The 24,169-nt window shown below is 39.0% G+C and overlaps 1 protein-coding gene and 1 pseudogene across 1 annotated transcript; one reads left to right on the plus strand and one right to left on the minus strand.

Annotated features, from left to right (window-relative positions):
- Nucleotides 1-843: 843 nt before the first annotated feature.
- On the minus strand, nucleotides 844-2,890 carry LOC115756397 (annotated as a pseudogene).
- Nucleotides 2,891-9,788: 6,898 nt separating this feature from the next.
- On the plus strand, nucleotides 9,789-12,570 carry LOC115756396 (pectinesterase 2-like). The gene is made up of 2 exons (XM_030696149.2): nucleotides 9,789-10,663; nucleotides 11,595-12,570. Exons 1-2 carry the CDS (start codon nucleotides 9,802-9,804, stop codon nucleotides 12,281-12,283), a joined length of 1,551 nt encoding a protein of 516 aa, XP_030552009.2. The 5' UTR covers nucleotides 9,789-9,801; the 3' UTR covers nucleotides 12,284-12,570.
- The last annotated feature ends 11,599 nt before the right edge of the window (nucleotides 12,571-24,169 follow it).

Consider the following 24,169-nt stretch of genomic DNA (forward strand, 5'->3'; position numbering starts at 1 on the left):
TTCTGTATTTTTTTTCCCCATTCTCACGTGAAGCTCTCTGGCCGTATGTGAATTATGTGTGCCTCCTCCCCGTCGTGTTGTGAACAAACTCCCTATTTATAGAACAAATTAGGTTTCGTTTTGTTTTTTTAAAAAAAAGTCCCTTAACTATTGCAATTTGATCAGACAAAATATTCCATTTCATAAAGTTTTTTTCAATTAATGAGCATCCTTAATTAAAAGGCTTTTCCCAAATAAAACTTTAAATGGGCTGGTTTAAACTCAAATTAGACCTCAAGACCTTAATGAATTTTTCGAGTTGCCCCCTAGCTTTTGCTTCCCCGCTTCTTTTTTCCTGCCTCATTAAATGTAATGCAATGTAATGCAATATGATGCTAAAAATGATTTGATTATTTTTGGTAGGAATTAAAATTAATTCTTTTAAAATAATGACTAAAAAGATAGTCAAAATTTAGGTGTCACTAATAATCTGGGTCAATGAATTTTTTTTTTTAGCCAATGCTCTGTTTCAATCACTGTAACTTGCAAATATACGATTTTATCATCTTTCCATCGTTTCCTCGTAAATGGCTATTATTGACTCTTTTATGTAAGCTTATAATGAAAGGCTTAAATAAGCTAATTTGTTCAATCTATTGACTTAGACTTGTATCTTTGCTTCGTGGAAAGGCTCAAATCGTCAAATAATTTGCTTTTTTTTTTTTTTTGTCTCGGGGATCGATTCATGGTGGTTTGAACAAATACGATTCAATTGGAGACTCCGGTGATTATTAAACTTTTCTTTGCGCTATGATATGGGATTTAGGCCAAGGAGAGGAAACCCAATATGCCAATACTGAAAATGAGATACATAGGGAGAATAAAAGATGTGAAAATCACCATAAAAGTACAATCTTGAAAGAATAACAACTTTGTAATTATGAAAGAATGTAAATTTGATCACTTTATTACAAAGGATATCTAAAACGAATGGGAACTCTAAATGAAAGAATTTTTTGCTTGTTTTCTATGTGCTGCATAGTGACAGAACGCAAGTTTCCCTTGTGAGCCGCCTTGTACTCCTGTAAGACTTGCATTCCCCCTTCGATTTTCCCAAATTTAAAAGGCTTAAAGGCCGGATGTGTATGGCACCCCGGTGGCAGGCAACCAAGAGCCGCCGGCAATGAAGCTCCCAACAGCGAACTTAGAAGCCTCTGTCGCGCTTGTGATAACATGGTAACCTGCCCATGTGACCCTATTAGCGGTCGATGACCCGGGGCCTGTGTTTAGATACTCTCCATAGTATAGGGTGTCGAGGGCAAAGTTGCCATCCCACTCCATCCAACCGGCAGAATTAACCAAGCTATCAAGATAAGTTTTCATGAAAACAGTCCTGGAATATTTTTGCCACGGCCTACCAAGGTAGGTCTTAACGGAGCTTTGAACCGATTTTAGGTCCGAAGCTGCGGTGACCTTGCAATTGTGGATAGAAATGCCAGTATTCTGGTTTGGGTCGGTTCGGCCTTGTGCGATCACCGTATTGACCTTGTTAGGAGGGTTTCTAGCATAGATGTTGCAGTTCCGGAAAACAACAGCCGCATTCCCAAAGATGAAGTCGACGGTGCCGTAGATATCACACTCTCTGTAGAATTGACGCTCCGAATGAACATAGAGAGTGTCTTGATAACCCTCAAAGCCACATCTATAGAACACCGAGAGATCGGAGCCGGAGCGCAAAGCAACGGCTTGGTGATTTGCTGCACCAGCTGTGTTGCGGAAAGTGATATCTTGTGCGATGAATCCATCACCAACTACAGCTGAAATTCGAGATGAGAAAGATTATTAGAAGTACAACAAAATACTCCAAAAAACTTAACTATTTGTTTCCTAATAAGTTGATACATATAGAAGATATAAATAGAATTTTTTTTTTCAATTTTGGTGTTCATTGTGAATAATCATGAGTAGCTCATATTATATTAACTTACCGACAGTTGCTGAATTGAAGGTGGTAGAGCCTCCTCCAACACTTTTGCTTCCGGTAATTATGGTCTTCCCGATACCATCACCGACGAACATAATGTTCTCCAATTTTGATGCAACTTCGAGATTCTCCTTATAAGTACCGGCCTTGATGTAGATGATGTACCTAGCGGTACCTGACCGCTTTGATGCCGCCGTTATGGCTTCACTAATCGTCTTGTAGTTCTCCCGAACCGTCCTGTGCCACAACAAGATTGGCCTTAGACGCCGGGGATGAAGACTGCAAGAGCTTTCGGTCGCCAGGCCTCACCCAAGTTGGAAATCCCTTCGTGTAGTTAGGCGGAGTGTAGGGGGCATAATTTAGGGCCAAAGTGTTCCTTATCAAATCGGAAACATTGTTTGACATCAAAGGCAGTACATTTTCAGGGACGCCTAATTCGATGAACCCGGCTCGGCACGTCTCGAGATTGGTCAAGGCCGTGCTGAGCCACGTCTGCGCCTCATCTTGTGTGCACTCGTGGACGATAGTTCGGTTTAGACGAAGAACCGTGTGCTCATACAGCTGGAGGCAATCGGCCCAAGCAGCCTTCTCGCGCTCATTGCTGCACTTCGGCCCTAGCGAGTGCGTGTTGCTATGGGCCAGTTGAGCTCTCTCGAGTGCGAGTTGCATCGAGACCTTGAGGAAATCGGATTTTTCCTTGATGGGAGCTTGCTTCGGGTTGTGGGTCAAGAAGTACTCACAAGGCTGTGGGTACGGCATTTTGCTGCACCAGGATTTGACATCGCTAGAGGAATAGGCAGAAATGGTTTGAGATAGCAATAGAGGCAAGAAGAGAAGGATCATCAACTTTGGACGAAAAGCCATTTTGGTATTGTGTTGCCAATGGTATCCGACGCAACGATGCAAGAAGGAGTCTTGAGATTGTGATAAAACTCTTGAGTTTGGTGATTAAATGCCTTGAATCGTTTCCTTTTATATAGAAGTGAGATGTAGCCACCAGATCTCCATGCATGCACCATGCAACTTCGCTTTTCGCCACTTGATTTTTTCTCGTTTTGGGGCTCTACTTCAGCTTATCGCAATGAAGATTCAAAATACGACAAATTGGTCAACTTTTGAACGAGAATGAGAAGAAAGAAAATGTGCACTTTGTCACCCACCTAATCTCTCGGCTACCCTAGTTTGGATTGATAAAGACGTGTACTTTGACTTTTCCTGTAAGGTTGGCAATGATACCATGCAAATCCGATAAAGTAAAAAAGAGAGGAACAAAGGGAAGATGAAATGAAACGCGCTGTTGACACACGTGTGAGCAAATTGTTCGCAATCTACTTTTAACAAAGTCTTTAAAATACTGCCCTCCATCTGAGTCCTTGCTAGTTATGGAATTTTCCTTTTTGGCCTTTTGCTCCAACCACATATAAGTACAAGATCATGGGAGTTGCACAATTTATCAGGTTTGGTTTGAGTTGGTTCCAGTTTGGCCTAAACTGTTTAAAATTTGGAGTAATGGGGCGATAACATAGTAAATGGTGTGGACATTTTACTCCGAACAGAGAATGATATAGTTTATATCTTAATTTCTCTTAAGTTATATGAATGGCAAGAAAATCTAATTCAAATAGGTCAACCAGGAATCTTTGAGACACTTTATAGATCGGGTAAGATGCGATGAAAAGCACATCGGATATATATATGTGTGTGTGTGTGTGTCATGAACAGTTATACGATATGGGATTTGCACTTTTCAAGTAAATGCAGATGTATAGAGGAAATTGCTAAAAAAGTCCTAAGTCTATTGTAATTGTACCCATTGAGTCATAAACTTTTTTTTAAGCGATTTAGTTCTAAACTTTTTGTAACTTTGTCAATTCGGTCCATTCGGCAGATTTTGGCTATTTGCATGGCGACCTCATCAAGGAAGAAGAGGGAAGGGAAGGGAAAATAAAAAAATAAAAGAGAATATTAAAATATCATGTCATCAGCCGGCCGGCCAAAATTTCATCAAATGAATTAAAATGGCACAATTGCAATAGGTTTAGGACTTTTTTGATAAAAATATTTTCCCAAATGATGAATTACACGCTAGTTTTTTGGCTGTATCATCATTACATTTCTTAACTGCAGAAAACTGCAAAATACATGTGCCTATGTAGATGCATTACGCGAATGTAAGGATACTATGACAATTGATTCGGGTTAGTTTTCTGGCGCAAAAAAACGTGGCTAGAAAACTTTGAGCGGGGCCTATATTGTGATGTTGGAAATATTACCCAATCAATTATGAACATGTTGTGATGACACCAATTCAGTTGTAGACTTTTCAATTCTAATGGAGTCCTTTCGACCAATTTTTGTTGAAAACCAACCGACTTGTCGGTACATCCGATGAAGACTAGATCGACAAATCAGCGATTTTCGACACAATAATTGGCCGGAAGGAGCACATTGGAATCTTGTGCAAAAATTTAAGACCCAATTGATAAAGTTGAAATGTTTATAACTTAAATTAGCATCCGTACAATATGTTTACGCACTTCCCTTTTGATATTGGATATGTCTCTTGTTCCACAGAGTCTATGTCCAGAGACTAGTGCGCTTGTAGATGAGTGTCACGGCCTGGAACCACTACGATATGAATTCGAACGCGGGGTAAAGGCGATCACGGGCCCATCATCCCATTGGTGTCCACCCAAGGCCAGCCAATCCCGGTTATGTAGGAGGCCAGATAGACAGGTCTTGACAAGACATTCATCTATTAAGCCAGGCCTGCCAAGCTCGCCCGGACCTAATCAATTTAATATTAACTCTTCAATAAATCTGTCTACATTGATCGTGTGTTTGAACTTCAAATTTGATTGGCCCCGAAAAAGCTTTGCGGCTAAGCTTCCTCTTGATTCAACACACCTATTTTCTCCCGAAGGACGAAGACTTTGCAAGCAAACCCTACATATCCAAGACACTGGAGACAAGTTGAATTACTGTTACTGAGCATGATAACGACGCGTGGGACCCCTAAGTGGGTCCAACTGTTTTGCCGGGGACCGCCGTGCATTTTGGTTCCGTTGGTTTTTCTTGGTTCACAGACGCCGCAAGTGGAAGGAACCTTCTTTCCGACAAGGTACCACGTCGGACGCGTACGAGAAAACCGTCGCCATTGCCTCTAGACGTTGGAGGAATTCAAAAACCGGAGGTCAAAGTCTCTTGTTGTTTCATTAGTTCATGAGTTAGTCGAAAAGGACAGAGATTCGCACGTAGTAGCGTTCCCATTTGAGCAATGAAATGAACGGTTTAAGCTTTTGGGATAAACGGTTTGTTTAACCCGATAAGAGTGAAAAAACTGCTCAATTATATTTTTAATAAAGGCGATAACAATTGTCGCTGTTTGATATAGTAGGTAATTATACTAGAAATTATTAGGAAACCCCAAACAGCAAGAAATATTAGATAAGATCGAAAGTATCTGGATACATAGGCTAACACTTAAAACCGGTTCGAACCGATGATAATGAAGGATTTTCAGGTTGAAAATGACCTCGGGAGGATACTCGGATTTGTCCTCGATATAGTACTTCGAGTGAGATTTTGAGACCGGTATTACGTGCTCCTTAACTCTTCTAAGATGGCGAAATTTGAAGGTCAATTGAATATATGTGTGGCAGAGTTTTAGACGAATCCAAGCAGTTCATCGTGTTTATTGATTCTCAACACTTCACATCCTTGTCTAGCACTCCCAATTTATGTTATCTTAATCTACTTTCTATTTCCATTTCTTCTATATCAAAATGGACGAAGACTTCAAGAGTACGACCATGTACACATTCTATGCACGGCAAGGGCATAAATGAGAATTGAGGTGCAACTTAAATAGGTAAGATTTGAAAATGAAAACTTGTTTAAGGCATTGAAATTCTTATGATTTGACATCGCGTCTCTGCATGCCCCACGCCTTTGTTGCTCCTTCAACAAATATTGTACGATTCACGAATTATTTAGCTCAGGCCCCCATTGACGATCGGACACGTCAAATGTCAGGTACCTCAACCTTCTCGTCACACCCTAAGCCCGGCCGCCTTAAGACCTTTCCTTCTAGATATGGTAGCCCGTGATTTCTTCCTCCTTCGACGGAGCAAGTTTTAGTATGTGTCCCGCAAGGAAGAAGAAAAGAAAATCACCAGCCCGTAGATTGCTAAAGCCATCATATCCATCCTTGCTTCACCATTAGAGTGAAATTGTTTGAAAGTGAGTAAAAAATCCCCAGACACACCGTGCCCCTCACCCGGCCTTTTCATAGGAATGAATGACCACGGTGGTAGTACATTTTGGCGTAATAGGAAGGCTGGTGATTTGGCGAGAGTTCTTGATAAGAGCGGATCTATTATATAATAGAAGGAATTGAACAAGTTGCCGGAATTTCAACAATGAGTTCCCTAATGAGATACGGATTAGAACCTAGACGACCGATGCAAAAGTCTTTTGACTCTCAAATCCGGGATGTGATATGGTTCCGAAGGATGAACTGGATATGAACGGTTCCCATAAGATTTCATTCTTGAACAAAAATACATTTTTTGATTTATTTCATCTGTTCTATGACCGGAACAACTATCAAACCATCTGTTTTTCGATTCGGTGTGTCTTCAGCGAGCCAACTAATCTATCTAATCTAAACTACTAATCTACTAAACAACTATTAGACAATCAGCCAACACTCTTTTCTGTCTTTCGAGATCCGCGAAATGGCCCATTTTCACGCGGAAGACTTATTCGAGGTCAAGGTGGAAATTCTAAGACAAATGGCACACCTTGATCCAATGGCAGAAGGCTATTGGCTGGGACGCGTAGCTCGGGCGCTCGATAATCCCAAAACATCTACGGGGAAGAAAGTCTCGAAGAAGCTTTATGCGAATGCTACCTTGGACATTTAACGATCAATTAACGACAATTGACACCACATTAGCAATTTTCGTTAGTCTACTTGATGGAAGGATGACATCGCTCCCAATTATAAATTTTAAATCGTCATTTTTTTGTATGTCATGTAGCACATGATTATTATCGTGCTATTCGATCTTCGTGTTATTTTCTCATCATGTTTGCATCATGAATTTCCATGTCAAGTTGCATGTGATTTTTTTTTTTTTTGGCCGATTAAGTCCTACATCTTTTTTAATTGTATCAATTCAATTCATCCGACCAATTTTTGCCTACCAATGCTAATGTGGATGTCGACCGGCGACATGATATATTATTATTTTATTTTTCCTTTTTTCTCTTCTTTTTTTCCTTTCCTCTTCTTCTTCCAGCCTATCGCCGGACCTCGGTGACTAGCCAGCGAGGTTGACCTCACCGAGTGAAGCTCGCCAGCCACTAGCAAGGACGAACCTCAATGTCGCTAGGCGAGGGCAGCCTCCCCCAGCCACCACAAGGTCGAGCTTCGCCAAACAATGGTGATGCTCGGCCTTGTCGGGCAAGGCTTGACCTCACCCAGCAACGGCGAGGCTCACTCCCGCCAATGGTAGGTAGGGGCAAGCTTCGCCTAAAGTCAACGAGGTCGATCTTGTCGATTGTCACCTCCGATTGGTTGCCAAGGTCTTGCAACTAGCTGGAGGAAGAAGAGGGAAGAAAAAAATTTAAAAATTTAAAAAAACTAAAAATTAAAAAAAAAGTAATTATAATATTATTGGCACCAGGCTAGCCTGCCAAAATTGGCTCAATTGACTGAATTTGCATAATTTTAAAAGGTTTAGGACTTGATCAACCAAAGAAAAAAGTTTAAAACTAAATTAGCACAATTTCAATAGGCTTATGAATTTTTTTGGTAATTTTCGCTATGTTAATCCATCTCCCACGTAAACAAACCCCTGGACCTAAGATCCTAGGTTTTGTATGACTAGTTCCTTCACAAGACCACTTAGGTAGCTAACTTTTTCATTATTACCTGAGCCTTTAGGTATCCAATTGATCCAGATTCTTCCGAAATGATAGGTGGTAACTCTAGTACGGTATTTAAGTTCATGGTCGTTTTTGCATCTCGTAGATTATTACCCTTACTTAGGGTTTATGATGATCCTAGGAATCGAGGTGCTACTAACTCGGCAACACCCGATTTCCAAAACTCGAGGTTCCACGGCCACCGTCAGCCCTCGACATCCGCTAGTACACGAGTGGCTAATCGTCGATCCCAAATGAACCCTTGGCACATATCGTTGCATAAAGATATTCCAATTCCAATTCTAGACGGGCTCCTTACTTTGGAACCAATGGTTCTTACTTCATTAAGCCACGATGACCATCCATGCATCTAGATCGCACGACCAGTTTATGCCAAAAAAATAAAAATAGAAAAGATAACCCCATAAAGAATGAATTCTCACTTTCAAGTTTCAAGGTTGCTAGATGCACGTCTTTACGGAAATGTCGTCGTTCTTTCCCCCTCACCCTTCTTCAGTTGGAATGTTCTCAAATTACACGAAGTTTGCATTCTCAAATTAAGGGCGTGTGTATTTGGAAAAATTCATTTTCCAAATTTTAAGTACGCATGTTTTTTTACTATAAATAGTTTTCTGTCGACCGATCATTTTCAGCAAACCAAATTACGTGAAAGTTTTATTCTTGAAAAAAGAAATCACTCAAACAAATACACCCCAAACTTCGCTCTCTCCATATCATTTCCGTAGGACACCCGCCTAAATGATCAGTAAAATGAACGCTCACTAATCGTTGTTTTATTGAAAAAACTAGGGTCCACTTTGCCATTGGAGCCACCAAATCATCTATTGCCCATGGAAGAAAAATAATCGACATATGAAGATAGGTCCATACTCGAAAGGGAAATGCTTCCATGACGGTATTGTTAGGGATGGTGCAATCTCAACCATAGGTTCGCACACCATTACGGCGTGTTTTGCATAAAACACCCATTGATTGGGAGATCGTGTCATCGGAAATAACCGACAATATTGTCAAACTATTAGGCTAGCAGCTTCTAGAAAAGGGCAAAGGCACCACTAGTTCACAAACTTCTATCAAAATGTTCAATCAGGTCTCCGAGGCTCCACTAAACTATAACCTTTCTTGTTCATGTTAATCATAGTTGGACGGTATAGAAAATATTCTCCACAAGCGGTCTCATTCACCCTTCGATGTGGTGATCGACGAGGTAGAGCAATCACAATCACACAATGACCTAATCAAATAATAATGAAGGCGGTCCATCGGAGAAATTTTTTTCCGCTGAATCATAATTTCCACCGGGGAAAATGACCCTCACGCGCGGGGCGGCCTATAGAAGACTCGGTTGAAAGTTTGATGAGCAAAACCGCGAGCCAATCAATTTGACTTGCAATTCCAATCGGGCTTAGGTCAATACATTCATAGCTGGTTGTGGGTCTAAATCGTTGGATCTATTAGATTTCCAAGAACGCATACGAACGTGTCAACAACGCGTTATTAGCCTCTCTCAAGTCTCCACCTCATTGTTGTTTTTGAATGTATCCATATGTCAACTCTCCACGTATAAGAAGAGTCAAATACACTATCTATCCAATTTCTAACCTTAGTATAATGTACATTCTTCAAAAAAGTAACATATCCAAAGAATTATGCTTGTTGGCAAGTATGATTTCGTCCTTCTTTATTCATATTCGTGACTATTTTTTTTTTTTTTTTGTTCCGTAGACCAAAACACGAAAAGGGAAAGATGGTGCATGCCCATTATTATTTGTGCTGCCCTATTTCCAAGTTCCAACCACCGCCTTTTCGTTCACTTTCTATATAAAGGAACCAAATCAAGGCAAAGAACAACCTCATAGATTCACCAACTTCATCAAATCTCCATGATGGATCTTCTTCAAAAGTTCATAGCCTTTGTCTTCCTCTCTCTCTTGATCTCTCCTTCCATTTCTGGCTTCTCAATAGGTGATGCCAAATCTTGGTGCAGCAAAATGCCTTACCCACAGCCATGTGAGTACTTCTTGACCCACAACCCTAGGGAAACCCCCATCAAGCAAAAATCCGACTTCCTCAAGGTCTCAATGCAGCTCGCGCTCGAGCGAGCCTTGCGGGCTCAGAGCAACACCAACTCGCTGGGCTCTAAGTGCCGTAACGAGCGTGAGAAGGCCGCGTGGGCCGACTGCCTCCAGCTCTACGAGCAAACCGTTGTCCGCCTCAACCAAACCGTCGACCTCAAGTGCACCCAAGAAGACGCGCAGACGTGGCTCAGCACGGCCCTGACCAACCTCGAGACCTGTCGGGCTGGGTTCGTCGAGCTTGGTGTCTCGGACTACGTGTTGCCTTTGATGTCGAATAATGTTACGAAATTGATAAGCAACACTTTGGCCCTAAACTATGTGCCGTACAAGCTGCCGAGCTACACCAATGGGTTCCCCAAGTGGGTGAGGCCCGGTGATCGGAAGCTCTTGCAGTCCTCATCCCCGGCGCCTAAGGCCAATATTGTGGTGGCCAAGGACGGTTCTGGGAAGTACAAGACCATTAAAGAAGCCATAACCGCAGCATCGAAAAGGTCCGGAACCGCGAGGTACGTGATCTACATCAAGGCCGGGACATATAAGGAGAACATTGAAGTAGGTAGCAAATTGAAGAACATCATGTTTGTGGGAGATGGTATTGGGAAGACCATTATCACCGGAAGCAAAAGCGTGGGTGGAGGATCTACCACCTTCAATTCGGCCACTGTTGGTAAGTACTATCAGTTTGATATTAACCTTTTGAATATTTCTCGTTCAGCTAAGTCTATTCGTGTAGTAAAACAAGGGTAACGCCGGTGCTTTTAATCTACCTAAGTTAAGCGAACGAATTACGATTTGGCCGCTGCTAAATAATTAATTAAGCCCTGAGGGAACAATTATGGTCCTTGACTTTAACCCGGTCAAGCAATGACTTCATGAAGGAGACGTACACATCCATCACATGTCATCTATCGTCAACGAAAGGGACAGCATCCGACGACATTTTAACGTGTCTATTCATGGACGCCACGCAAAATTTTCTTTGGCTGGTCCGTTGCCTCCAAATGGCGGTCAATAGGTGCTATTAATTGCTCTCATTGATTTTCTTGACGATGAAGTCCATATTTTCTACATTTCTAGATTGTTTTGGAGAGAAAGCAATTGTGCATATTGAAATTTATAATTAATTGTTAAGTTCTTGGCGCACGACAAACGTTGAATAAGTGGATGCAGTTCAGAATTAAATGTATAGATGCAATGGATACTAAGCCTAGATCATGAATGCCACATTGACGAAAGATGGGACAAAGGATAATGCGTCTCAATTCTTATGTGATACGATCGTTCACCCATTTGGAAATCCTAGCAGTAAAAGCGTAAGTGACAAGTACATGTTTTGTACTTAAATTTCCATTTTTTTTTTCCTAGGCAATTTACGGCTTTTTGAATGTTTATTAGTCATCTAGATGATCAAAATATGTTTAACAATGAAGCAAATCTAGAACAAGAAAGGGATTATTGACGTCAGTCTGTGGGGACATACGAGATTGCGACTTCTTTTGTCGTGAAAAGTCACGTAACTTTGCGTGTTATAATGAAAAGTGCTGTTTAGTCCTATACTTTGACCTCGCCTTCTCATCTAATCTTTCTTGCCTTTTCAGCCGTTGTTGGCGACGGATTTGTGGCCCAGGACATCACTTTCCGCAACACGGCCGGCGCGGCCAATCACCAAGCGGTTGCCCTACGGTCCGGCTCTGATCTCTCTGTCTTCTACAAATGCAGCTTCGAAGGCTATCAAGACACCCTTTATGTCCACTCTGAGCGGCAATTTTACAAAGAATGCAACATCTATGGGACAGTGGACTTCATCTTCGGAAATGCCGCAGTTGTTTTGCAAAATTGCAACATCTATCCACGAAACCCTCCCAACAAAACTAACACTATCACCGCACAAGGTCGGACCGACCCGAATCAAAATACCGGCATCTCCATCCACAATTGCCGGGTCACCGCAGCTTCGGACCTAAAACCGGTCCAAAGTTCTGTTAAGACTTACCTCGGTAGGCCATGGAAAGAATATTCTAGAACCGTCTTCATGAAGACTTATCTTGATAGCTTGATCCACCCTGCTGGTTGGATGGAGTGGAGCGGCAACTTTGCTCTCAAGACCTTGTACTATGGTGAGTACATGAACACCGGACCCGGGTCATCAACTAAGAACAGAGTGAAATGGGGTGGCTATCGGGTCATAACTAGCGCGTCGGAGGCGTCCAAGTTCACTGTCGGGAACTTCATCGCTGGCAACTCTTGGTTGCCGGCGACAAGCGTGCCTTTCACTTCCGGCCTCTAGATTAGGAGAGCGTAAAATTGGAGTGCATATTGGTTCATTCAATTTCAATAACCTCAAGTTGCAAAACTAAGGTGAAGGAATCACAAATCAAGGAAATCTCGTCATCAACAGCCATTTTCTACGTCGACAATAAGTACAACCGTACATTGATCGTGAAGATTTCTCTGCATTTAGGGTTTTTAATTCTTCGATTTTCAGCTCCTTGTGACTTGATAAGGATTTGCAATTCTTTATAATACTAATCTGTAATGCGCCCCCGAAAAGTTGTTTCCCATTTATATTATATTTTCCCCCTATTTGACTATTCTCATGTTGGTCATTATTGTACTATCAGTTCGTTCTATTTGATGATTGTTTTACTGAATTTAGCGATAAAAGTATAATTTGTATCATACTATAAACTATGTAAATTTTGAATAAATGGTTAGGCAATTAAATTTAAGTCAGTATTAGAGTCAATTATGGTAAGTTATAAATATAACATGCATTATATACCGATGGTTTAAGCTTATGAAGTTAATTACTGCCGACTTAGTGCTTTTCTTCAAAATAAGTTGCTTATTGAGTTCACAAAAGCTTATGGCTTACAAACCAAAATTAAACTTGTTAGTATTGTTAGCCCTTTTGTACCCACAACATGACCAACTCAATGAAGTAAACGACTTTGGATGAACATTTAATATGGTTGAGTTCATCTTTTTATAACTGCGATAATACCATAGCTAAAGAGCAATAATTTTCCAATTTATGTTAATGAAACGACAGTTCTGTGGTGGACTTTTATATCATCGTTCACATTATATTGCGTTTTGTATCTCATTGAATATATGAGATGTTTATCTACAAGTGCGATTTTTTATTGCCTTTTTCCTTCAATGTACTCTTTGTTCTATATTGCAGCTCTTTCATAGTGACCCGATTTTCGACCCCAAAAAAAAAAAAAAAAAAAATTAGTGACCCGATTAGGGGAGGAACCCCCAGCCCATGTTCTGATTTTTCCAATCAAAGCCTCTTCGACGTACAACATACGACGAAGTCAATTGAGATGTGTGTGTATATATGTATATGCTCTGTTTACTGAGGTTACAAATAGAGAAGTCAAAATGGGTTGAAAGTCCATTTCTAACCCATATTCAATGAGATAGGTCATATATGGGACAAGTTTTAATAAATCGGTTAGAGTTGTAAGCTTAAGTATAAATGGATTGTAAATGGGTTTAAATAAACCCATTCACAACCCTTTTAGCTTATCAAGGTTATTAGTAAATGTGTCAAAATGTGCTAAAAACTCATTTTCAACCCATACTCGATGAGATTGGTCACATATGGGCCAAGTTTTAATAAATGGGTTGGAGTTGTAAGCTTAAGTTTAAGTGGGTTGTTAATGGGTTTAAACAAACTCATTTACAACCCATTTAGCTTATCAAGGTTATTAGATCTGACCAAAAAAACAAAAAAGGTTATAAGTTGAGTCAATGAGACGTCTTTAAACTCATTTACTACAATATAATAGTTTTTATTATTTTTTTGTTGCTATTACTATTTTCTTTATTTTCTTTTACTTTTTTTTTTTTGATAAGCCAACGACCCTCGCCCACCGTGGGGGAGGGTTTCGCGGCCTGCCCCTAGAGTTCACGAGGACCGCAACCTCGACAACAAACGGCGAGGGCGGCCCTCCCCGGCGACCGGTGAGGGTCACCCTTGCGAAATCTAGGTGAGGGCCTAACCCTCATCGATCTTAGAACAAAGAATAAAATAAAAATAAAAATAATTTAAAAGAATAAAAATAAAAATTCAGATTTTTAAGTTATAACATGTATAAAAAAATTTTAAAAAATCAATTTCTTTAAACTATAAAGATTATAAAAGTTGTCCATAATGATTTAGTAATATAATTTTTTTTCAAAAATTTATAAGAAATAAGTTCTTTTATGTTGGATTAAATTTGAAAGTAATTAGAAATATGAGTCGTGTTGGGTATAGGTCGAGAAATTAGCACTATGCATAAATGGGTCATAAACGGGTTAATGAGACAATACGAGTACGACCATTTATGACCCGACCCAAATCCGACTCGACTAATCCGTTTAATAGGTCTAGTTACATAACAAACTCATACTATAATTGCTTAAGGTAGGTTTTGCCTATTTGACACCCCCCAAAAAAGGTGGGTTTTGCTTAGATTTAGATAGATAGTCAGGTATTCGGTAGTTAATTATTTGATCATCTACTTATTTCATATCAAGAACTCGATCTAAGAGCTAGAGATGAAATTCTTGAAAAGTTTTCACATATTGATAAGCAATGAATGTTAACCGTTGAGAAAACTCTACATTTTTGTATGACGCTCACTTGAGGGTCATAAATTTTTTTATGACTTGAGTGACATTATTTCTATAAAAAAAAATCTGCTTGAATGCCATAATTTCAATCGATCAATTGAGTGCCATAAATTTTAAGCACATGTTCACACAAGTGCCAGAAACCCGACGTGACGTGGTACTTGTGGCTAACGTCTTTAAAAACTTGTGACACTTAACTGATCTATCGAAAATTTATATGGCATTCAAATGATCGGAAAAATAATCATATCACTCAAATAAGCGTCGTACGAAAGATGTTGAAATTATAGCACTCAAATGAGCACCCTATAAAAACTATTATACTTTGTTGTGTCATTTTTCCCGTGAGTGTATACTCCTCTCTCTCTCTCTCTCTCTCTCTCTTGCATGGCTCCACGGGGATTTCAAAATCTGACCAGCGTCAAAAAGCTTGCAGCTACCCCTATCTATCCCGTGATCTCTTACAGCTAGCTTTGATAACATTTTCTCCACGAAGACTTCACACGGCATAATGCACCTAACTTTTGCTCAAATCTAGAGACCAGAGAGAGAGAGAGAGAGAGTATTTAGAATGTTCTTAACTTCTTTCACTTAAATGAATGGCTGTTCTTGATAAGCCGTAACATCTGACCCCCAAATAGTCTAAGAAGTCTGTTATCTAAAAGTTAATCCTCACGTGAACCTCCAACGGCAAATCGATAATACCCGTTTGTATCGTTCTTATGATTACTCGTTATTGCTCCATATGTAATCAAAAGCAACAACTCTTGCGATCAGGATCTTAGAGGTCACGCTATCATTCATAAGGTCAAACCTTAAGAGCCACCATATCATCGGCGAACCTCAAACCAACTTGTGCCTTGGGCATTTGCTACATAATGCGGAAAGACTACTTGGCTTCTATCATACCAGTGAGGCTGCGGTGATAGGCACGTACACCTTTCAGTGGGTTGCATATTTATAACTCAAGATAAACATTTTGAGGCGAGTGTGGAACCTTTGATAACATCTAGAGGGGTAGCTGCACCAGTTGCCCCTCAACCTTTAACTTATTGAGGGGAAAACACGTCACATGGCATGATCGTTAAATAATATAGACTTAAAAGTTAACTTTCGATGATACTTTTTAAATAGCCATGTACAAATAAGTAGCAGCTTCGTTCCAAATGCATCGACTTATCTGCTAGTTTGGGTTATCAATACTTTAAAAGATTCAAAAACTTTCTTATTGAGCAACCTTTTTTTCCCTCCAATAAAAGTTCATTTAGTTACTTCAACATTAGGGCACTAATAAATCATAAGACACTATATGACTTAAATAACTCAACGGTTATCCATGGTTCTCTCTTTCTCTCTCTCTCTCTTTCTAAACGTGAAGCAAGAGAACTTCTTAAGAAAGGAAGTCTTCAGATTCAACGTGGTTGATCCAACAATCATCAACTTTTTTAGCTTTTGAATAATCAGGCAATACGGATAGAAGCGATCCATCGCCATCGCCTCTAGATATTGCTGAAACTCGAGCCATTTTTTATCAGGTGTAGGCCGCCACTAGCTGCTTCCCTTAATGTCAACTCTCATCTTGTCGTCGGTGTGGATTATTCTACGGCACATTACGTGAAGCTTTTTTATGTTCTTACTTCGTTGACAGGAAGTCATTGACTGTGGTTGTATGGTCCGGATGCCCTATTCACGTGTAGAGATATGAGATTACCTTGTTCAAATCTTAGTTCTTAGTCCATTCAAACTGAAGAAAAAGAAGGCGCAATACGCTTCCGTAAACTAAAGAAGAAGATCGATTAGTAAATCTCCAAAGGATATATCGAGCAAACCCGGGATATTAGCATTCTCTCTCATCTTTAACTTGCTCTTTATTCCTAATATTCTGTTCATTCCACCATCGACCTGGTTAGGTCCATATTTGTATCTTCCCGGTTTTTGCTTGTCCGATCGCTTATTTACGACACAACCAGAGACGAATTTTTGAAATTTCTATGGAATAGACTCTCTTTTTTTATATGCATGAAGGTTGTTAAGACGCTATTAAAAGCCAAGACCATAACCAAAGACTCTTAACAGTCGTGAAAACTCTACATTTGCCTGTTTGACAAAGCGTATACTAAAATCCTCTTTCTCAGTTGCATGGCTTTACGTTGATTTCATGACCGGCCTCAAAAAGCTTGTACCTAACTTTTGCTCGAATGCTGCGACCCCGAGAGAGAGAGAGAGAGAGAGAGAGAGAGAGAGAGAGAGAGAGAGTTTGAATGTTCTCAACTTCTTTCACTGCATGGCTGTTATTAGTAAGCCGTAACATTGGACCCGCAAAATAGTCCAGGAAGTTTGTTATCTAGGACTTAATCACTACGTTACCCATGAAGGCTAATCGACAAAATCTGTTATATTGTTCTTATGATTGCTTATCATTGCTCAATACGTAGCAATGAACAGCAACATTCGATAACACCAAGCATGGTAGCCAATGATTAGGGATCACTGTCTTCTAGGACACAAGTTCAAGCCATGTCATCAGTGAACATCTGGTCAGCTTGTTCCTTAGCGATTTGCTTTATCATGTGGATGGAGACAATTCTGGATTTCTGGCATGCCCGTGAGGCTACAGTGACAGACTCATACAGCTATTAGTAGATTGAGTAGTTATAACTCAAATTAAATATTCCATAGTAAGTGTGGAACTCTTATGGTAACGTCTAGAGAGGTAACTGATCACCCCTTCTAACCTTACGATTCACCGAGAAAAAGAAAAGGAACTCTTGATATATTTGATTAGTCATCTTGATATGGCGTCGGTACATCACTGGGAAGGTTCATCCTGCTATGGCCTAGGCCTTTTGCTCTTATATATTATGCAATACAGATTTAATTGAAAGTTAACTTTAGAGGGTACTTCTTGAATAGCCAAATAAGAAAAAGTGGCAGCTTTTTCCCAAACACACTAACGTATCTGCTAATATGAAATAATGTTACTTTGAAGCAGTCGAAAATTTCCCTATCGAGCATACATCATTTTTTTTTCTCAAGAAAAGGTCATTCCCTTACTTCAGCAACAATCAGTTCATTAGGGCACTGATTGATTATATCACATTATATGACAGTACTACTTCCTTCAAATGGTCATCCATCTCTCTCTCTCTCTCTCTCTCTCTTCTCTAAACGTGAAGTAAAAGAACTTCTTAAGATAAAGGTATTTGACCAAAAAAAAAAAGATAAAGGTACAGGTACAGGTACAGGTACAGGCACAGGCACAGGCAATGTGGATTATTCTAGGATTTCGAGCGGCACAATGCATGCAGATTTTCCAACGTGCGGTGCCTTACGTGAAACGTTTTGATGTCCTTTGGTTCGTTGACCGGAAGGCATCGACCGTGGTTGTAGGGTCCGAATGCCCTATCTACTTGATGATATGTTGGATAACATCATTTGAATTTCGATTCTTAGTCCATTCAAACCGAAGAAGAGAAGGCGCAACACGCTTCCATAAACTAACGAAGAAGATCAATTGATAATTGTCTTTGAGGATGTGTTAAACAAACCCAGCACAATTTATCCTCTCTCGTATAGGTTGGTCCGCTGTTATCTCGTCGATGCGGTTATATCTACAATTTGATGTTTCAATTGAACGGGCACGAGAAAGAGTGCTTAGTGATGTGATGTGTACATATATTACTGGCCCATGTTACTTTTTTTTTTCTTTCCTTTTGGTCGAAGCCCATGTTACTTGAAAATTTTACCTTTTGGAAAGGCCGCATTCGTCTGATATGTATTTTTTTTTTTTTTTTGTATATTTCTCTTTTAAGAAAGGCTTTCTCACAAGCGTCCAGATAGCTTAACGCTGAGTGCGATGACACCTAAAATTGATCTTAATTTTTTCGAATACTAGACTTGGTTCGTCTTACGTAATAATTACCTAAAAACCATCCTACCTTTTCACTTCATGATAACTTAGTCTCCTCTACTTTTAAAAATACCATTTACCATCCTATAACAAAATCTCATTTTTTTTTCCTAAAATGACTTAGAATTTCCAATCCAACAAACTTTCCCACAAACCCTTACCTCTTTCATCAACCGTCGCTATTTACCACTACACAGTCACCGCTATAAGGTATCAATACACAACTCATTCACTTATGTTTTCTATTCGCCTTATTCTTTGTTGGGTAAATTGAACTATTCTAATTGCATCTGGTATTTTTGTGATTTGGCATTTTCTTTTACTTTGCTTAATGAAATCCTCTAACTTAATAAGATGAATCAATTAACTCCGCCGTCACTTGCTACTAATTAAACTGTTACATTAATATTTGACATTGCTAAGGTGGACTTATTTAAATTGGTGACGTGACAATAAGGATGAGATTGCGTATATACTTTATAGTTCCTGATTTAAAGGTCGACACGATAGTGAGATAAGTTGAGAGAACTAATTAATTTGACAGTAAAAAAGTACAACTTGTTAAGTCATCAAATTCTCACGATTAATGTCACGATCCAACCAAATATTTCTAGCGTGGCTTCTCTGAACCCTTAATAAAAATAAGATGAAACTAATCATACGAGGTTAGTAGAATTCTATATTTTTAAGGGCTAATGAATGAAAAATGAATACTCTTCAATTTTTAGAATTTCTAATTGAAATTTTTTTGTCTCTAGAAAAAGTCAAATTAGTGCTTCAAAGCATGGTTTGTAAGTAAGAAAAATAGTCAAGCGCAAGGCTTCGATGGCTACCCAAAAGTTTTTTTTTTCTTATTTGTCCTATCTCTAATTCTTCTTTTTCTGACTTTTGCTTCGCCTCTTTGCAAAATGAGGGAGTCAAAATCAATCTTCCTCATTTTTCATTTCATCCACCTTCAGTATCATTTTACGATTTTGCTGACCCACATCAATCAGAGCTGCTGAAATAATTTGAAAATCCTTTAGGTGGTTGTACAAGCAACACGTAAAACATAAGTTTTCCAGCGGGAAAACAAGAGTAGAAATCGACGTATGCTTTAACATAATGTGATAGATTGGTATGGAGATTGGTTCTTTGATATTAGAACCTACATCTTGAAATTTATTCGACTTCTATGGAATTGTCTGGTTGAATGCGAAGTTTAAACTAAAAATCTTGACAATTTCGGTCCAACTTGCACGCATTAAGTTTGTCCAATTGAATAAGGCTCTCAACGGTTTCTTTAAGCTCCATTTGAAATCAACTTGGTTTCTAGTTTCAGAATAAAGTATATTCATCTTTAAAATACAAGTTTAGACCATTTACACAAATTGTATAACTACTCTATTTTCGGCCTTTGACTCTACACATAACAAACCGCTTTCTTATTGGAAACTAGAACGAGTAACGCTAGACCTACTAAGATTGGTTAACAAGTTAATTCACTAATGCGGCAGGCTACGAATGGCCATTCAAATAAATATATGGGTCATATTCACGGACCAATGACAGTTTGACACATCACTTAGTATATGAAATTTGTAGGCAAGTTTAGCATGTATAAGCATATTAATAGATAAATCATGTCAATATCTGCATTTGCTTTGTACATGATTATGTCATTTTGCTTCTTGTCGTCTAGGAGAAAAATAATATTCAATAAAGAATATCAGTTAAATGAATGGCCATTATTATTAAGACATAACATCTGACCCCCAAAGAGTCCAAGAAGTTCGTTATTTACATGTTAATCATCACGTGACCGACGATGGGCCTATTAATAAAATCTTTTTGTATTATTTCTTATGATTACTCATTATTGCTCATTATAAATTAACAAACAACAATATTCAATGCCATCGAGCATCGTCGCCCAATAATTAGGGGTCGCGCTTTCTTCCATGAGATCACAAGTTCGAGACATTTCATCGGCAAAACTTAAACCAGCTTGTGTAAAGTACATTTGCTACATCATATGGAGAGATATTTTTTATTTTTTTATTTGACTTCTAGCATGTCCGCGGTGGCCATGGTGACAAACCAACAGACTAATGAGCAGTCCAGTTATAACATTTCGGAGTGAGTATAGAACCCTTATGGTAATGCTCAGATGGATACTCGTACCGGTTGTACCTCCCAACCTTTAACCCATAGAAGACACTATATGATGTATATACTTTCTTTAAATCTCTCTCTCTCTCTCTCTCCTCTCTCTCTCTCTCTCTCTCTCTAAACGTGAACTAAAAGAACTTCTTAAGATGAAGGCGACTCGTTCATGACACCCTTTTCTCCGGTCAAAACTCAAAAAGGAAGTGTTCAGATTCAACGTTGTTGATCCGACAAGAGGGACGGCAGACAACCGTCGCCATCGCCTCTAGATGTTGCAGAAATTCGAGCCATTTCGATTAGATGATTATTAAGCCCGCCTTGCTTAGCTGCTTCCCCTAAGGTCAACTGTCATATCTTCTGTCAAAAAACAAAAAACAAAAGAAGTTTTGGATAATTCTAGGGTTTTGAGTGGCCCAACGCATGCAGTTTTTCCAACGTGCGGTGTCTCCGGTGAAGTCTTTCTTTCGATGTTGTTCGTTGACCGAAAGGCATTGACCGTGGCTGTAGAGACATTGGATTACACTAACCCAGTTTTAATTACAGTCCATTCACACCGGAGAAGGAGGCCCGACGCGCTTGCATAAACTAACGAAGAAAGATCCACTTATAACTCTGTAAGCATGCATTCAACAAATTCAGCACATTAGCATTCATTCTTATCTTTAACTTGCTCTTTGTACCTAATATTATGATCTTATCTCGCCTATGTGGTCATGTCCACATTCTTGTCTTTCATGTGAACGAGATGATTTAGGCATGACAAATAGTGTTAAGAAATGTGTTATAATATGTTACGGACTAGGGGGCCACGGAAATGGACGAATTAATCATTTCAAAAAGAACGGGCTTGTCTGATAGGTTGAGTTATGATCCTAAGTTATAATAAAATGGACAAAATCGTAATTTGATGGTATAGTCGAGATAATTATATGGTATATGTGTCATGTTCTGAACTTGAACTCAGATTTCCCTCTTCAACAATTGCTTAGATTTCATCAACAATTGCGTGCAAACTTTTCTAGGTGAAAGCCACCTACGCAGGACTAATGCCCCAACTTTTAAGAAAGGCTTTCTTACCGAAAGCTACCGTGCAATGCGAACTTAATGCTGAATCCAATACCATCTAAAGTTCACATTTCTCTCTATGATCACTTACTAGCCTCTACTTTTAAAAACATTTATCATCCTACCAAATTAACATCTGCTTAAAAATCAAATTCCCTCTTTTTAGAATTTCCAATCCTCCAAGTTCCACATAAACCCTCACCTCTTTCATCACCCACCGCTATTTGCTGCCGCCGCCATTGCGAAAATGGGCACGGCGCCGGCTAATAGCGGCAGCTAATCATAGGGTTCAGTGATTATATTTTTGGTTTGGTTTAGGGGTTTGGATTAGGGGGTTTGGTTGTGGTAGGAAATTTAGAACTTGGGCGGTGGCACCAAGAAAATGACATTGTAAATAAAGGCAAAACACGAATGGAGAAAAATCAAGATGTTAATTAGTGTTTTCGAAAGTAATCTGTTTTTCGTAATAAGGTCCTCCATTCCCGTCAATACGAAACTCATTCCATTACGCTTTCTATTACCCCTTCTCTTTGTTTGGTTAACTGAAAAAATCAGTCCTCTAATTTAATTTGTTTGTTTTTGCAGTTTTGGTCTTCTAATTTTTGCGCTTTGTTCAATTAAGTTCTCTAACTTAACAAGATTGTTCGATTACGTCAGCCGTCACTTTCCATTAATTAAACCGTTGCGTTGATGTTTTGACATTGCTGAGGTGGGCTTATTTAAATTGGTGACCGGGCAATCGGATGGAGATTGCGTATATAGCTTTGCACTTTCTGATTTAGGTAAGTGGGGACCCAATAATTAGATGACCTAAGAACTTAATTCATTGACAAAACAAAAGTACAGTTTTTTCAAAGTTGCGTGGCTTCTCTGTATCCCTGCTAAGGATTAGTGAAATCAATTATGTTAAGTTAGGTGAGGTTTGTATTTTGAGGGATAATTTATGAGCAGACTTTGCTGACAGTCGAAGGATACACGTAATTGATAATATGCTTAGACTATTCCGGAAATTGATTCTCCAGTGGGAAGTTACATCTTGAAATTTATTGGACTTGTAAGGTGTTGTTTAATTGAATACGAAGTTTAAAGTAATTTTTGGCAATTTGGTCCAATTTAAATGCCATTAAGTTTTGTCCAATCGAATACAGCATAGACATAGTTGGCTTCTTTAAGCTCCATCTGAAATCAATTTGGTTTCGAGTTCCAAAAGAACGCATATATGCCTTTTTTTCTCAAATACAAGTTTTAACCATTTACACAAACCGTACTTGTTTAGAATTACCTGACAATACAAAGTTAGGTTTATTTATTTCCTTTGAAGATACGTGTCGCCAACCGCGTTCCTATTAGAACTTGGAATTGAACGAGCAATGCTAGACTTAGTGAAATTGGACATAAAATCAATTTACTAAGTGATGTGCCACACTGTGAGTGATCCTTTAAATAAAGAGGCCATATTCACGAACCAATAATAGTTTGACTCATCACTTAGCATATCAATTTTGGATGAAAGCTTACTCTACGAAATAGATATACGAACTGTAAAGCAAACCATTTCAGTTAATAGAATCAATTTGAAGTGAATATCCGAACAAAAGGAATGTAGCTGCTTTCCTCATTATGCACTTGTTGTCTTCTTCTTTAGAAATTTTCCGAAGGTACTCACTCGTTATTATAAAGTTTTTCGAAATCTATATGGGGATTACATTCTCCCCCCCCCCCTCCCCAAATTTTTTTAGAGAGAAATAATCATATAAATACCTAAAAAAAATCTTTAATTTTCATGAATATACTTCTTTAAATTGAAAATATCAATCAAGGCTCTCACTAACCCGTCCCGTTCGAATGATCTCAATCAAGGCAGGAAAATTCTCGGCCATTTAAGTCTTCACTCAGCGCTACATTAGACAAACCTAATAAAACGGCAATATTTGTTTTAAAGAGGAGATAAATTTGCCTTTAATGGCCACATAATCAGGACTTAGATAAAAGAATGAACGAGCAATACTTGAAAATATTCAACCCTAGGAAAGATGCACGAAATATCCCCCATGTCATTACTGGCTCGAATACATGCATGCATGCATATATATATATAGTAACGCCCGGTCGTGAGATGTTCATGTCTTTTTGCTTTTTGGTCGTCCAAGAGACAAGAAAGAGTAAGTTTAGGCACTAATCTATGAGCCATCCAATCTGACCTCTCTGAAAATTCCAGCTGGGGCAGTTCATTGCATACAGCTGGACTCTCCTAAATTTCCCACTCTAATTACATAAATTTTCACAAATCTAACATTGGAGAATACTTCCCTGATAGATCCACACACCATCATTGCGCATTTTGCATAAAACACTTATTAATTAGAACATTGTAAGGTAAAAAATAATGACGATACCATCAGACTGTTAGACTAATAGCTT

This window comes from Rhodamnia argentea, chromosome 3 (assembly GCF_020921035.1).
Source record: "Rhodamnia argentea isolate NSW1041297 chromosome 3, ASM2092103v1, whole genome shotgun sequence".
Classification (NCBI taxonomy): Eukaryota; Viridiplantae; Streptophyta; class Magnoliopsida; order Myrtales; family Myrtaceae; genus Rhodamnia; species Rhodamnia argentea.